The sequence below is a fragment of the Urtica dioica genome, chromosome 2 (assembly GCF_054948205.1).
Source record: "Urtica dioica subsp. dioica isolate 48M chromosome 2, U.dioica_male_clone48M_v1_H2, whole genome shotgun sequence".
In the NCBI taxonomy this organism is placed as follows: Eukaryota; Viridiplantae; Streptophyta; class Magnoliopsida; order Rosales; family Urticaceae; genus Urtica; species Urtica dioica.
The window spans coordinates 6,202,864-6,218,715 of record NC_142757.1 but is presented as its reverse complement, the minus strand read 5'-3'; the positions used below and the strand labels follow the sequence as shown (position 1 = coordinate 6,218,715).

General features: G+C 56.7%; 1 protein-coding gene across 1 annotated transcript in view; it reads left to right on the top strand.

Annotated features, from left to right (window-relative positions):
• Positions 1-9,764, top strand: part of LOC149404029 (uncharacterized) — a 37,309-nt gene extending 27,545 nt beyond the window's left edge. Inside the window, exon 5 of the mRNA XM_089604110.1 lies at positions 9,621-9,764. Within this exon, the coding sequence (XP_089460236.1) occupies positions 9,621-9,764 (144 nt within the window). The remainder of the gene's footprint in view (positions 1-9,620) is intronic.
• Positions 9,765-15,852: the final 6,088 nt, after the last annotated feature.

Sequence of the window (15,852 nt, the reverse complement as noted above, 5' to 3'; positions counted from 1 at the left end):
GAGGATTTGGCACGAGGACTTGTCAGTCGACTCGTGAGAGAAGGCTCGCCGCTCTTTAGGACCTCCGGCCTGACCATCGGCCCTTTGAATGGCGTGTCTTCTTGGCGTCTCGGGTTTTCCGAAAACGACCGACAACATTAGCCCCCCAAGTTCATTGCTCGGGAGGCCCCGGGCGGTGAACTTTTAGTTGTTTCCGCCGGGTGTTTGAGGAAAATAGACTTTCCAGAGTTTCACTGTTGCGAAGCCTTTGTGATTATAAAGAATACTCTCACAATTGCTAGTGCTCTCTCTCGCTTTTCCGTCTCTCTCGACACGAGTGTGTGATGTACACGTGGAGGAGGATCCAAGCGGATAGGAGGCGTAGCTCAACGTGGGCGAGGCGAACGCGCTTGCGTTCGTCGCTCTAGTCCCGGAGCAAATGGGATATGCATGCGCAAGTGGGGCGTGCATTTGTGTAGAGGTGTGCCGGCGCGTCGCGGCTTATTGATCTTTTGGCAATGTTACGCCCGAGTTAACCTTCGATGGCGTTTTGTTTGATAATATCATCAATCCGGAGTCCATGGGACTCGACGGTGACTAGCAGGGTGACGATTGTGTAATCGTGACCTATTAGGGGAAGATCATGGCTTCCGTCTCGGCCAGCTTGGAAGGCGACTGCACTTTTGCATTTTGCAAAGGCGTGCTCATTCCGAGGTCTCGAAGACGGAGGTTGATGCTGCGGGCTGATGCTTCGAGAAGACGGGGCGGCACCCGGCGGAAGGCTCTGCCGCACCGGAGGGCTTCGACTGCTCGGGGATAAACGCTAAAAGTTTGACCACGCATCAAGCATAAGTCGGCCTCACGGGGCATCCGCCATTCCCACCTTGGTGGCGCTTCTCCGTCTGCGTTCGGAAGATCGGCCCTTATTCCCCAGGCGCGAGCGCGGGTCTCTACCTTGGCTGACCTGTTCTTCAGGTCGCTCCAGGCGTTTGTTCGAGGAGTGGGACTCGACTCGAGGAGACTGACTCAAGGCTCGATTCGAGGAGCGAAGCTCGACTCGAAGAGACTGACTCAAGGCTCGACTCGAGGAGCGAAGCTCGACTTGAGGAGACTGAATCAAGTCTCAACTCAAGGAGCGAAGCTCAACTCGGGGAGCTGACTCGAGTCTCAACTCGAGGGGCTAGGCTCGACTCGGGGAGCCGACTCAAGTCTCAACTCGAGGGGCTAGACTCGACTCAAGGAGACTGGCTGGACATTAAGGAATATGACTCTACTCGAGGAGCGATGCTCGACTCGAGGTGTATGACTCAATTCGAGGAGCAAGACTCAACTCGGGGAGAATGACTTGATGAGAGGGGTGATGCTCGACTCGAGGGGGATGATTCGAGGAGAGTGACTCGACTCGAGGAGCATGGCTCGACTCGAGGAGGGCGTGACTCGACTTGAGGAGGATGTCCTGACTCGAGGACCAAGGCTCGATTCAAGGAGAGCGGCTCGACTTTAAGGAGCGATGCTCGACTCAAGGAGAATGGCTCAACTCAAGGAGCGAAGCTCGACTCGAGGAGGATGACTCGTCTCGAGGAGCAGAGCTCGACTCGAGGAGAATGGCTCAACTCGAGGAGCGAAGCTCGACTCGAGGAGGATGACTCGTCTCGAGGAGCAGAGCTCGACTCGAGGAGAATGGCTCAACCCGAGGAGCGAAGTTCGACTCGAGGAGAATGGTTCGATTTGAGGAGCAAGGCTCGATTCGAGAAGAGTGACTCGACTCGGGGAGCGAGGCTCGACTCAAGGGGAATGACTCGACTCGAGGAGCGAAGCTTGACTCGAGGAGAATGACTCGACTCGAGGAGCGAAGTTCGACTCGAGGAGAATGGTGCGATTTGAGGAGCAAGGCTCGACTCGAGGAGAATGACTCAACTCAAGGAGCGAGGCTCGACTCAAAGGGAATTACTTGACTCGGGGAGCGAAGCTCGACTCGAGGAGAGTGACTTGATTTGAGGAGCATGACCCGACTCGAGGAGCGAAGTCTTAGCTAGTTCAGGCTGAGCGAGGTTCTTGCTCAGAGGCGGGGCTCGCGAGTTTTTTGCGAGCAGCTTCAATTAACTCGCATGGAACGGGGATTCTCCCACGGTGATCGTGTTTAGTTGGCGATGGCGAAGATGGCATGAACTGCGCCTCGTACGGCGGTTCAGGTGCGTTGCGATTTAGTCATCATATGCAACACCTCGTGGCGACTCAGAGCGCGTTGTGAGAGACGGTTTTGTGCGTCGTTTAGGTGTCTTAGGCTGCGCAATGTAGGCGTCTTAAGTGCGCCATGTAGGCGTCTTAGGTTGCGCCATGTAGGCGTCTTACGTGCGCCATGTAGGCGTCTTAAGTGCGCCATGTAGGCGTCTTAGGTTGCGCCACGTAGGCGTCTTACTGGCTGCGCCTTTACGCGTCTTACGTGCGCCATGTAGGCGTCTTAGGTTGCGCCATGTAGGCGTCTTAGGTTGCGCCATGTAGGCATCTTACAGGCTGCGCCTTTACGCGTCTTACGTCCGCCATGTAGGCGTCTTAGGTTGCGCCATGTAGGCGTCTTACGGGCTGCGCCTTTACGCGTCTTACGTGCGCCATGTAGGCGTCTTAGGTTGCGCCATGTAGGCGTCTTACGGGCTGCGCCTTTACGCGTCTTACGTGCGCCATGTAGGCGTCTTTGGTGCGCCGCGAGGGACGGCTTTAGCCTGCATCTCGGGGATGTCTCTTGGGCGCGCCGCGGAGGCGTCTTTAGCCTGCATCTCGGGGATGTCTCTTGGGCGCGCCGCTGGGGCGTCTTTAGCCTGCATCTCGGGGATGTCTCTTGGGCGCGCCGCGGGGGCGTCTTTAGCCTGCATCTCGGGGATGTCTCTTGGGCGCGCCGTGGGGGCGTCTTTAGCCTGCATCTCGGGGATGTCTCTTGGGCGCGCCGCGGGGGCGTCTTTAGCCTGCATCTCGGGGATGTCTCTTGGGCGCGCCGCGGGGGCGTCTTTAGCCTGCATCTCGGGGATGGCTTATGGCGCGCCGCGAAGGCGTCTTTAGCCTGCATCTCGGGGATGTCTCTTGGGCGCGCCGCGGGGGCGTCTTTAGCCTGCATCTCGGGGATGTCTCTTGGGCGCGCCGCGGGGGCGTCTTTAGCCTGCATCTCGGGGATGTCTCTTGGGCGCGCCACGGGGGCGTCTTTAGCCTGCATCTCGGGGATGTCTCTTGGGCGCGCCGCGGGGGCGTCTTTAGCCTGCATCTCGGGGATGTCTCTTGGGCGCGCCACGGGGGCGTCTTTAGCCTGCATCTCGGGGATGTCTCTTGGGCGCGCCGCGGGGGCGTCTTTAGCCTGCATCTCTGGGATGTCTCTTGGGCGCGCCGCGGAGGCGTCTTTAGCCTGCATCTCTGGGATGTCTCTTGGGCGCGCCACGGGGGCGTCTTTAGCCTGCATCTCTGGGATGTCTCTTGGGCGCGCCGCGGAGGCGTCTTTAGCCTGCACCTCGGGGATGTCTTACGGCGCGCCACGGAGGCGTCTTACGTGCACGCCTGTTCCCGTTTTGTGTTCGGGTGTTTTGTTTTGATGGAGCGTGCTTTCTTTTTGTGGAGCGTACTTTCTTGAGGATTTTGAGCGTACTTTCCATTGCCTATGGCACTAGCCCCCCGAGTTTTGGGTTTACAAGTGTAACCTTTGATGATTAAAAATCTTTGATAAAGTGGATTTTGAAAGAAAAACATCGAACTTTATTAATATTGCAAAAAATTTGAAATCCTAAAACGTTGGCTCGTAGGCCTTATTGAATGTTTAGAAAGCAAAGAAATAAAATGGGGGGATCGCTGGCTAGTGGTAGTACTCTCTTCCAGTGTTCCGCATTCCACAGGCGATAGATCGGTGTCTCGTCCATGTATGACCTGGTAGACCGTGTGGGGTCCCTGATGAGGACGCCATTACCTTGCACTTGGGTGTCATGCAGGTGTCTTTATGGACTTCGCGGAGGACCTTGGTCGACTCGACGCTATCTCTGAGCTGAGAGATCGTGTTAACCGTCTTTTTAGCGGTCTTTCCATCGATTCCCTGGATGTAGCATATTCTGGCTTGGGATTGATCTCCAGCCATGATGCCGATTCCATCCTTGGTAGGGAACTTCACCAGTAGGTGGTATGTTGAAGTGACTGCCCTTAGCCGGTTCAACGTGGGTCACCCAACGATTACGTTGTAGGGGGACTCTTGGTCGACCACTAGGAATGGGACCATGTGAACGACTTCAATGCCTCCGGGAGTTCCGAAGGTGACCAGCAGATCGATGACGCCTTTAGTCATGACTCTCTTCCCAGTGAACCCGAATAGAGGCGTTTGGGTCGGAGTTGGGCGTAGCCCCCCGAGCTTCATGCGCTCTAGGGTGGACTTGAAAATTATGTCGGCAGCACTGCCGTTGTCGATGAGAACTCTTTTCACCAAGTTATTAGCTACTTGGGCTTTGAGCACAATTGCGTCATTGTGCGGATGCACAACTCGCTTGGCCTCTTTGTTAGTGAAATGCATCGTCTCGTGAGGCACGGACGGAGGTTCTTCATACGTGAGGTTGACGTGCATAGCAGCGTCTTCTTGAGCCACGGCCTTTAGGAATTTTTTCCGTTGTCGGGCCGAATCTCCATCTTGTGGACCTCCCAATATGGTGGTCACAACGTGGAGTTGTGGATTGGCATTGGCAGTAGCCGTGGTTCGGTCGGCAGAAGCGGCTGTTCCTCCTCCCCTGCCAGACTGTGGTCTGTTCGAGGTGGGGCCCGCAGCGCTAATCATGCGTAACACGAACTCTTTTAGCTCACCCCGTTGGATCAATGCCTCGATCTGCCTTTTAAGACTATAGCATTCAGAGGTCAAGTGACCGTATTCCTGATGGAACTCGCAATATTTAGATCTATCGCGAGTCACGGGATCTTTGTTCATTGGAGCCGGGGGAGTGAACTTGTCACGCGCTAAAGCTAGGATTTGCTCCGGCGTTGTGTTCAACGGTGTGAACGACGAGTAGCCCTTAAAGTCTTCCGCAAGTCGCGGCTTCTGGGGCATCGGACGTCGTCTATTAAAAGTCTGACCTCCTCTGTTTCGCCTTTTACGGGAGTTTCCTTGCTCGTTGCTAGGCTCGTCTCGGTGGTGAGGGCTTTGATCATTGCCCTTGCGACCATCGAGGTAATCTTCGACTCCCATGAAGGTCTTGGCTCGAGTCATTAACTCGGCCATGGTAGAAGGGACACGGCCGACGATGGACTTAAGGAAGTCACTTGTGCGCAAGCCTTCAGTGATGGCGGTGATTGCGTCTTTGTCGTCAAAGCGGTCGACCTTATTTGATTCTTCAGTGAATCGGGCGAGGTATCGCCTAAGAGACTCGCCATCCTCTTGCCTGATTGACCACAGGTACATCTTGGTCTTCTTTTGGACCATAGACGTAGCGAACCATGCTAGGAACATGTCCTTCAGGTCTTTGAACGAGCGGATGCTTCCCGGCCTTAAGTTCTTGAACCACTCGAAGCCGGGTCTGGCGAGGGTAAGACTAAAAGCTTGGCACATAGCGCCGGGAGTGACACCCTGCATCGTCATCCAGGTTTCATAGTGCTGGATGTGGTAAGCAGGATCTGCTTTTCCATTATATGGAGCGAGGTTCGGGAGTTTGAAATTTCCCGTACATACCTCGGCCAATATCTGAGCCGTGAAAGGCGAGGAGTTCTCCTCAACGACCCCATAGGCACTTCCGCCTATTCCGTGCTCTCGGAGATCTCGTACTTCATTTCGAAGATTGTGAATCATTGTGATCACATCGAGACCGGTAGTCGGAGTAACTCCCTGTTCGGGAGGAGTCACCTGTCGTCTTTCGTTTGACCCTTGACCCGTTCGGCGGTTCCCGTTAGTTTGGGCTGCTGTGGGGATGTTTGGCCGAGAGCTTAGTCGCTCCCTTAGGTCATCGCCACGCTCGATGCGTTGGGCGGTGAGGTGATCCCTAAGATCTGGGCTGGTCGTTCGGAGGCGCAGGCTTCGTCTGCGACGGCGCGCTCTCCGCGTGCCCTGACTCTCCTCAACGTTCTCCCTTCGACCTAGTCGGTCGAGGGCCGAGCGTCGGGAGTTTCCCTCTTGAGAAGCAGCCGGCGCGTCGCCTTTCCGGGGTAGGGGATTCGAAGGACCGGCTTCAAACATGGCGGGGAGTCCTCCGTCCTTCGTGAGAGAAGTCTCGATATCCTCCGGATCGCAAGTACCCTCATAGTCAGGGTCACGGTCGTGGCTTTCCTCGTTGAGGTTCTCAGGATCCCCGTTGGGGGTCATTGCGTTATGCGCGGGTTGCTTCCCGACCTCGCGTTCTTTGCCTTTAGTTGGCGGACGTTCTCCTCCAACTCCATGATGCGGTGGTCCCTGCTATCTGGAGATGGAGATGGTGAGCGGGTCGAGCTCTCTTCATGGAGCGACTCTTCGTCACCATGCGCTCGGGAGCGCAAGAAGTATTTCTTGGTCCCAGCGACGTTTTCGGGGTTGTTCATGCCCTCAGAACGTACGGGTGGTTGAGTACTCATCTTTTCTCAAGTTCGAGAAAGTTGAGTTTGTAGAAGAAAAGAAGAAGATGAACAGAAGGGATTTCGGGCTGAATAGGTCGGGAAGCCCCCTCCTTCTAGCGCCAAAATGTTGTCGCACGAAAATGAACAACTATTTAAAACCTCGGGCGGTTCGATCCAAGGCCGGACCAAGTGATCGCACCCGGGCCAAGAGTGTGAACTCGATAGTCTCGAGCTAGGGTTTTCTCCGATCAACCCGCCTCTCGGGAGAGGTAGGGGGTGAGGAGGAGGAGTGACCGTGCCTTGGTTGTCGGCTGCCTACGTACCCGTGTGTGGGATCAGGTCAGAACGTAGTTCAAGCGTGAAGGATGCTGTATGAGGCGCGGAGCCTTGGTGGAGACGCGTACTCGACGAAGGAGACGAGGCGCGGAGGAGTCCTCGGCGACGTCTCAAAACTTCGGAGATCGCGTATGCGAGAGAGAATGTGTGTTTTCTCCCTTTTGGAGACGTGGAAGACTCTAAGTCAAGAGTTCCTTGTTGTGGCGGAGATTCCGGACGCGTAGGCGATTCCTAGTCGGAAATGTCGGACGCGTAGGCGATTTCTTGTCAGAAATGGCGGACGCATCTAGGGGGCTAGACGCGTAGGCGATTTTCAGTAGAAAACCGTTAGAGCACTCGTGGGCTTAAGATTAATCGCTCGATCAAGAGAGGCGGCACTCGGGAGTCCCCGGAAAGCGCTTCAGAATCTCCGAGAGCGAGAAATCGTGGAGAATCCGCTTCAGGCCAAGGATGGCATCTAGAGAAGCGGAGAGAAGTCTCAAGTTCCTTGAGAAAGAATGGGATGGCTTTCCCCTCAATGGGAGGGGGTATTTATAGGTGTTTGGGGGCCTTAGAAGGCTTCTTTTTCGTCCATGTGGGACTAGGAACGCATGTGGCATCAAGTGGAGGAGCACGGCGCGCGCGGCGCACAAAGTGCGGCGCACAACGCGCGGCGCGCGGCGCGCGGCGCAGGGGGCGCGGCGCGCGGGTCACCAGGCGCGACGCGCGATGCGCGGCGCTGGATGTGCGGCGCGGGCGTGTCATCGCGCGGCGCGCGGTCTGCTTGGCGCGACGCGCGGGCTGCTGTGCTTGGTTGGCCGGCGCGGCTGCGCGCGCGGCGCATGGCCCGCCTCGTCGGGCTCTTGCGGGCCTTCGAATACCATTCTTGCCACATGAAATATGAAGGCTTCTACTTGGCGAGAGTGACTCAATTCGAGGAGCGACTCGAGGCTCGACTCGAGGAACAACCCAAGGCTCGACTCGAGGAACGACTCGGGGCTCGACTCGAGGGGCATGAGGATTTGGCACGAGGACTTGTCAGTCGACTCGTGAGAGAAGGCTCGCCGCTCTTTAGGACCTCCGGCCTGACCATCGGCCCTTTGAATGGCGTGTCTTCTTGGCGTCTCGGGTTTTCCGAAAACGACCGACAACAATGAGCGCGAGAAAACTTCACCCTTACTTCCAAACGCACCCAATCATGGTACGCACGGGACATCCCATCAAAAAGACCTTACAAAAAGGGACCTTGTGTCGAATGGCCATATGGTCCCAGGAACTGTTCGAGTACGGGGTCGAGTTTCAACCGAGAACCGCTATCAAGGGCCAGGCCCGTGACGATTTTGTGGCCGAATTCACTAACGCGCCCTCAACAGGCAAGGGCAACAAGGACATCGAGAACGAGGAAGACAAGGAGAATGACCGCAATTTGTTGTCGAATAAGGGGACCAATAACCCGATAGGGCCGGTCTGGGACATACACGTAGATGGCGCATCAAACGCCCGCGGGGCTTGCGCCGGCGTCGTGCTCACGACTCCCGAAAGGGAAAAACTGAGATATGCCATGCGATTCGAGTTCAAGGCTTCCAACAACGAGGCAGACTACGAGGCTCTGATCGTTGGCTTGGAGTTGGTGAACAAGCTAGGAGTCCAAAACTTACGTATCCACTGTGTCTCACAGTTGATTGTGAACCAGGTTAAGGGCGACTATGTAGCCAAAGAGCCGAACATGGTCGCATATTTGTCGAAGACCCAGAAGAATCTGGAGGCCCTATCGTTGTTCGAGATAGTCCAGGTTTCCCGAGAGGCGAACATTGACGCCGACGCCCTAGCGCGCCTTGCATCTGGGATAGACGAAGAGGGAGAAGGCAGCGTCCCAATAGAAGTATTGACTCGACCCTACGTCTCGAGAGGCGATGTAGGGGTGGTTGACGAAACTCCGCCCCCTCATGGATGACGCCGCTCATGGAGTAGCTCAAGCGAGGAGTCGTCCCTAAAGACAAAGAAGAGGCTAGAAAAAGCTGAGAAGCTTGGGGCCGAAATACACTATGAGGGAGGACAACCTATTCAAGAGAGGATACTATATGCCCCTCCTCCGATGCTTGACTGAGGTCGAGGCAAAGAAAGCGCTCCGCGAGGTGCACGAAGGGGTGTGTGGAAACCACGCCGCCGGACAATCTTTGGCCCTGAAGCTGCTAAGGCTCGGATACTTTTTGCCTACCTTGAAAAAGGATTCCTACGAATGGGCCAAAAGGTGCGACAAAGGCCAAAGATTTGCCCACGTCCCGCGGCAAGCGCCGGCCCCACTTTGCCCGGTCATCGTACCCCGACCCTTCACGAAATGGGGAATCGACCTCATCGGTGAACTACCCACGGCCCCGAGACAATACAAGCATGCAATCGTAGCTATCGATTACTTCACAAAATGGGTAGAGGCCGAACCGTTAGCAAAGCTCACGGAGGCGAACACGACGAGCTTCATCTGGAAGAACATTGTCTGCCGCTTTGAAATCCCCACATCGATTGTGACCGACAACGGAAAGCAATTCGATAATGCGCGCCTCCGAGACATATGTGAACAGTTTGGCATTAGCAAGACTTTCTCCTCTCCCCGTCATCCTCAAGCCAACGGTAAAGTCGAGGTAGTTAGCAAGACAATCAAGGAGAACCTGAAGAAGAAGCTGGAAGAGAGAAAGGGGGCTTGGGCCGAAGAGCTTCCCATAGTCCTCTGGACATACCGGACCACCGCGCGTAACGCGACCGGCGAAATCCCTTTCGCTCTTGCATTCGGTATCGAGGCCGTGGTACCTGTCGAGACCAAGCTACCAACCTTTCGGATCGAAGAGTATGAAGGAGCCTCCAACAACGAAGCAATCAGGCTCGAGCTGGGCCTCATAAACGAGAAGAGGGTGGACGCACTCACCTACCTCACACGCGGATAGGTAGTGCGGCATCGACTAATCGCGTCCGCGCACCGGACCGTTGATCTTGGTAGCCAATACCCAAACCGTGATACGCGTACCGACAGGTATCGCACTCGCTAGTGCTCGCCTCAAGCCCATTCTGGGACACAACGTGCACGCCGACAAGTAGTGTAGGTGCCGGAAGGTGGGCGCGATAGCCGCTCTGCTCGCACGCGCCGATAGGCAGCGAGTCACTAATGAACAACAAAGACTCGCATCTGCCCGACGAAACTGGTCTTGCCAGCGTCCGCGGAAAATCTCGCCGCCAGGTGTGGCACTAAGCCATGCAAACCGATTACGCTAGATATAGTAAACCGGGGGTTGTAAGACACGCATTAATCGGATTGCGCAAATCGATTACGCTAAGAATAGTAAATCGAGAAAATAAGACGCATGATAAACCGGAAAAAGCTTTAGCTAAAACAAGCAATGTTGCATAAACAACCCTACGGAATGAAAATGAAATACGATAAATATCCAACAAAAGAAAGTATAACAAATATCCGAAAGGAAAAATAAGGTAAGCGCTAAAAAAGTGCGCGGGAAACCAAAATAAAGCCGACTACTCGGAACTGAAGTTGATCTGCTCCTCATCATCCTCGGGGCGAGGGGCGCCCGACCCGTCGGTAGCCTCTCCGTCAAGCAGGCGTTTCGTCGATTGAGCAGTCTCCGCGGGAACCTGGGGACACGGGTCGCCCACCTGTGGCGCGTCGTCCAGAGGAGGAAACATGGCATCGAAGAAGAAAAAGGTGGTCCCGCGAGACGCGTTCTCCTTCGCGGTTGCATCTCGAACCCGTACGGCCGCCGCGTAACGAGCCTCTTCCAATGCTAGGTCCCAATCATCCTCTAGGTCCGCCTATGATCGTATGGCGTCGTCCTTCTCCTCGATGAGGGTCTGCATCTCCACTAGTAGAGAATCTCTCTCCCTCTCCGCCTTGACGTGGGAGATCTCGCTCGCCGATAGTCGAGCATGAACGATCTTCAGCTCCTCGTCTCGGCTTGAGAGCGCCACTTGAAGTTTCTTCGTCTCCCCCAAGAAAGTGTCGACGGCTTGCTCCGCCTTCTCCCGAGACGCCTGCTCAGCCATACGCAGTGATCTCTCGGCCGCCAATTCCTCGCGGGTTCGCTTCGACTCCTCCTCAATCGCCTTAAACTCTTGGGCAGTTCGAACCCCCACTAGAGCAACAACATGGTCGGCCGCCGCGCTCTCCATATCCCTCTTCATGATCTGCATTCGGTGCAACAGGTCTCGGAGAATGCGGTCACCTCGTTCTTGACGCGCAAGCATCTGCGAAAAAGGGTGGTGTACGTACAATCAGAGTAAGTCTAATGGTTGCATGTAAGTCAAACAAGCGGATCGTACCTTTCGGGCGTCACTGATACCGTTTTGGAAGTACTCGAGGTCACTCATCATCAGGAGACCCTTAAAGTCTCGCATGGATGTTTCGAGGATTCCTTGGGAACATTGGCCTCTCAACTCCGCTGCCTCCGCTACGACCATCGAATCCATGCTGTCTGACGCTGCCGACGTATGAGCACGCTTATGGCCGGAGGGTGAACCAAGGGATTGCCTCGTTCCTCGCCCGCACTGTTGATCCCCCACGACGAGCCTCAACTCGGGATTGGGCCGCGGCCACAACTTCGGCAGTAGGTTCTACCCTTGGCACGCGCGCACGCGAACGATCCCGAACCATGGTATCTGCCAAAAAAAAGAAAAGGCGTCAGTCGGTTAAAACATAACAATAAGCGTAAATAACAGAAACTTGTGATAGCGCAAAAGCATATATATGGTTAATACCCCCCCCCCCCCCACGTTGGAGAGGGGAGCAGACGAACCCCCAGCCTCAGACTCAGGGTCCTCCACAACCTCCGCGCCGAGGCCAATGCATTGGGGAGCTTCATCGCAAGGCACAAACCACCCGGTAGTTGCCATGAGATCTGTGGACTCGAAGAGCGATCCCCGTCGCCTCGAATCTGGTACCGCCCCAACCACGAGCGCAAGCTCAGAACTCTCGATGCCATGATCGGCCGGGAAATCGGCCGCGGGGCCGAAGGTGAGAGGCGCCGCCCCAAAGGCTTGTTCAGACACCCACACCCAAGGATATCGATACTTGGAAGACAGCTTAGTGAGTATGGGGAAGCATTTACAGTGCTGAACCTAGTAAGAACCCGACTTCCCGGGGACATCGTAGACAGACACGAGGTTCCTGACATCGTCGGCCGTTACGGCCCTGTTCCTCGCTCGGTAGAACACCATGTGACACGCGGCCACCACACGGTAGAAGGATGGAGACATCAGGGACGCATGGATGTTGAGTCGAGCCAGGAGATCCTGGATCACGGGCTGAAAGGGCAGCCGCAACCCCCCGCGAAGACTCGCCTTATGAAAAGCGGCGTACCCCTTCCGCGGGCGAGTCGGAATATCGTCAGGCAACGGTCGCAACAACGATACTGAGGACGGAATGCTGAATCGCTTCCTCTAGCTCTCAAAGCTAGCCGACGAAAGAGAGCTCGAGACATCAACGCCGGAGCAATCAAAGTCGCCACGGATAGCCGATTCCCCGATAGGGAAGGACGAGGCACGATCCTCCTCTCGGGCAGTCAAGGTATGCGTCGCGGTCGCCAACAGGCGTGGTAGGGAAGTTCACCCGAACCCGCCGGGTTTATCGGGCAACCCCTTCGCGCGTCCGTAGCGCGGCCGGGTCCTCCGGGTTCGTCGGGCAAGCCCCATCGCGCGCCCGTAGCGTGACCGGGTCCTCCGGGTTCGTCGGGCAAGCCCCTTCGCGTGCCCGTAGCGTGGCCGGGTCCCCCTCACTCTCCTCGGGCATGGTGGCATGGCCCTCCGGCCCAACGGTGCGGCCCGGCCCGGTCCCAAAGGGGCAGCCCTCGCCGATGCCCGGCCTACGCGGGCCCTCCTCGCTCTCCTCGTGCGCGCCCACTTGGCGGGCTGGGTTCTCCTCAGCGAACAAGCCCAGCCCAACCTGGGCGATGGCCTCCACCCGGCCGGTTGGGCCTCCAGCACGCGGGCCTGGCCCAAGCGGCCCATGGCCCTCCTCGCGCGCGCCCAGCCCGACTGTCTGGGCCGACTCTCGGCCGGTAGGGCCTCCGGCGCACAAGTCCGGCCGACTCGGGCCTAGGGTTTGCCTGGGTGGCAAGTTGGACGCCACCCGCTAGCCAGCGCTGCCTAGCCGGACCGCCTCCTGCCCAGCGTTACCCCTCCAAGGGCAGCGTCGCCCGGAGCCGGCGCCTCCCCACTGGTGCGCGTCTCCTCTGGCGCGGCCACGCCCGGGCCGCCGGCCTCGCCAGCGTGACCGGAATGCAGCCAAGCAGCCCCACCTTGTCGGGTAGGGTCTTCACCAGGACTGGATTCGACCTAGACGGCGCCGACCCAGCCAGGCGCGGCTCCCCCCACGCCGGCGCCGGCCCGCTCGGCCCCCTCGACGCATGTCACGGCCGAGCCTGTCGCTCGCGGCCCGCCAAGGTCTCCCTAGGCGGTCTCCTCGGCCGCTTGTCCATCCTCTAGGCCGCGCAAGGTCTCCCTCTTTGTGCACCCACTGTCCAGGTCTCGCCCCAGTCACGATGAAGGTCACCGGCGCACACCACGACCAGCGCCGCCCCAGCATCGCCAAGGGACTCCTCGGCCGGTCCAGGTAGCGCTGTGGTCTCACCAGCCGTCGGGTGGTTGTCCTCACCGGCCAACCACGTGTCCACCGAGGAAAAGTCACGATTGCCTGAGCCAATCGTCACCCGGTCCGGGAAATTCAAACCCAATGTTGGTAGAGATTGGTAATCAACAGGAGGCGGTGAAAATTGGACTAAGAAATCGTCTAAGGTCTCACAAGAATAGTCGAGGAAGAAGCTGAAGACGTTCTCGAGGGGCCCATTTGGCGACAGGTGGTTGGGGGACCCCATGGACACGTGTTACGATAAACACATCGAGGAAAAGAATAAAATAATGTTCAAAGAAAGAGGCTTACCAATTCAAAACAAGGCGGTCCGACGAAACAATGAGGGGCGGAGCTCACTTGAGTTTACCACACGGGCTACGCCCGACGGAAAATTCGGGGGACTAATGTTCGGAAAGACCCGACAACGCTATCGGCCGCTCGAGCCATTGGCCGGCCCAAATTTGCCCAGCCATTGCCCGGCCCAAGCCATTTACTCGGCCAATGGCCGAGTGAATCTCGCCCGACTGCTTCACTCGGCCAAGGGCCGAGTGAGTTTCGTCCGGCCCAATAGTTCACTCGGCCAATGGCCGAGTGAATCTTCTCCCGGCCCAGGCGCCTTACTCGGCCAAGGGCCGAGTGAATCTTCATCCGGCCGAGAAGTTAAATCGACCAATGGCCGAGTGAACCTTCTCCCGGCCCAGGCACTTCTCTCGGCCGAGGGCCGAGTGAATCTTCATCCAGCCTAGCAGTTCAACCGGACAATGGCCGAGTGAACCTTCTCCCAGCCCAGGCGCTTCTCTCGGCCGAGGGCCAAGTCAACTTCATCCGGCCCAGTAGTTCACTCGGCCAATGGCCGAGTGAACCTTCTCCCGGCCCAGGCGCTTCTCTCGACCGAGGGCCGAGTCAACTTCATCCGGCCCGAGCTTCTCGCTCGGCCAGTGGCCGATCCTGTCTCACTCGGCCAATGGCCGACTCAACTTGTCTCTGCCATTGGCCGAGTGAGCCTCATTCAGCCAATGGCTAGCTCAATTTCACTAGGCCAAGGGGCCTTCAAAACGCCCCTTCGTCGCCTATAAATATGAGGCACGACCCCTCGAGACAGGTAATCCGAATTTGAGTACTGAAACGCTGCTGAACTCATAACTTACTCGTTTCTCTCAAGTCTCGGCTCTCTAAACACCTAACCTCTTTTACCCACCTCAATCCTACTAATTTTGAGCGTCGGAGAGGTAAACAGAGGCACCCCCTCTGTTTCCCCTTTGTTGTTCAGTTTTTACCCTTCTAGTTGTTATTTCCTCAACTCCTTTATACTTGTGAATAAGTTAGAAATAATGTATTGATAAAGAGCTTACAAGTCACGTCGGGTCATCCAAAAAGTCTTGATTCAATTTGGACACTGGCCATTCCATTATTAACCTTCCAAGGAACAAAGCATGAGGTGGACTCCATCTCCTGATAGCAGGGACAACCGCATCACGGAGCTAGAGGAGAGTATCCGCCAACTAAAGGCGAAGAACGCAAGGTACCACAGCCGACTGGCTACGAAGCAACCCGCGCATGACACAATGACCCCCAACGGGGATCCTGAAAACCTCAACGAGGAAAGCCGCGACCGCGACCCTGATTACGAGGGTACTGGCGATTCGAAGGATATCGAGACTTCTCTCACGAAGGACGGGGAACACCCCGCCGTGTTTGAACCCGGTCCTTCGAACCCCCTACCCCGGACAAGCAACGCGCCGGCTGCTTCTCAAGAGGGAAATTCCCGACGTTTGGCCCTCGACCGACTAGGTCAAAGGGAGAATGTTGCGAGGAGTCAGGGCACGCAGAGAACGCGCCGTCGCAGACGAAGCCTGCGCCTCCGTACGACCAGCCCTGATCTTAGGGACCACCTCACCGCCCAACGCATTGAGCGTGGCGATGACCTAAGAGAGCGACTGAGCTCTCGGCCAAACATCCCCGTAGCAGCCCCAACTAACGGGAACCGCCGCACGGATCAAGGGTCAAATGAAAGACGACAGGTGACTCCTCCCGAACAGGGAGTTACTCCGACTACCGGTCTCGATGTGATCACTATGATCCATAATCTTCGAAATGAAGTACGAGATCTCCGAGAACACGGAATAGGCGGAAGTGCCTATGGGGTCGTTGAGGAGAAGTCCTCGCCTTTCACGGCTCAGATATTGGCAGAGGTATGCACGGGAAATTTCAAACTCCCGAACCTTGCTCCATATGAAACCTTGATGACGATGCAGGGTGTCGGTGTCGCTCCCGGCGCCATGTGCCAAGCTTTTAGTCTTACCCTCGCCGGACCCGGCTTCGAGTGGTTCAAGAACTTAAGGCCAGGAAGCATCCGATCGTTCAAAGACCTGAAGGACATGTCCTTGGCACGTTTCGCT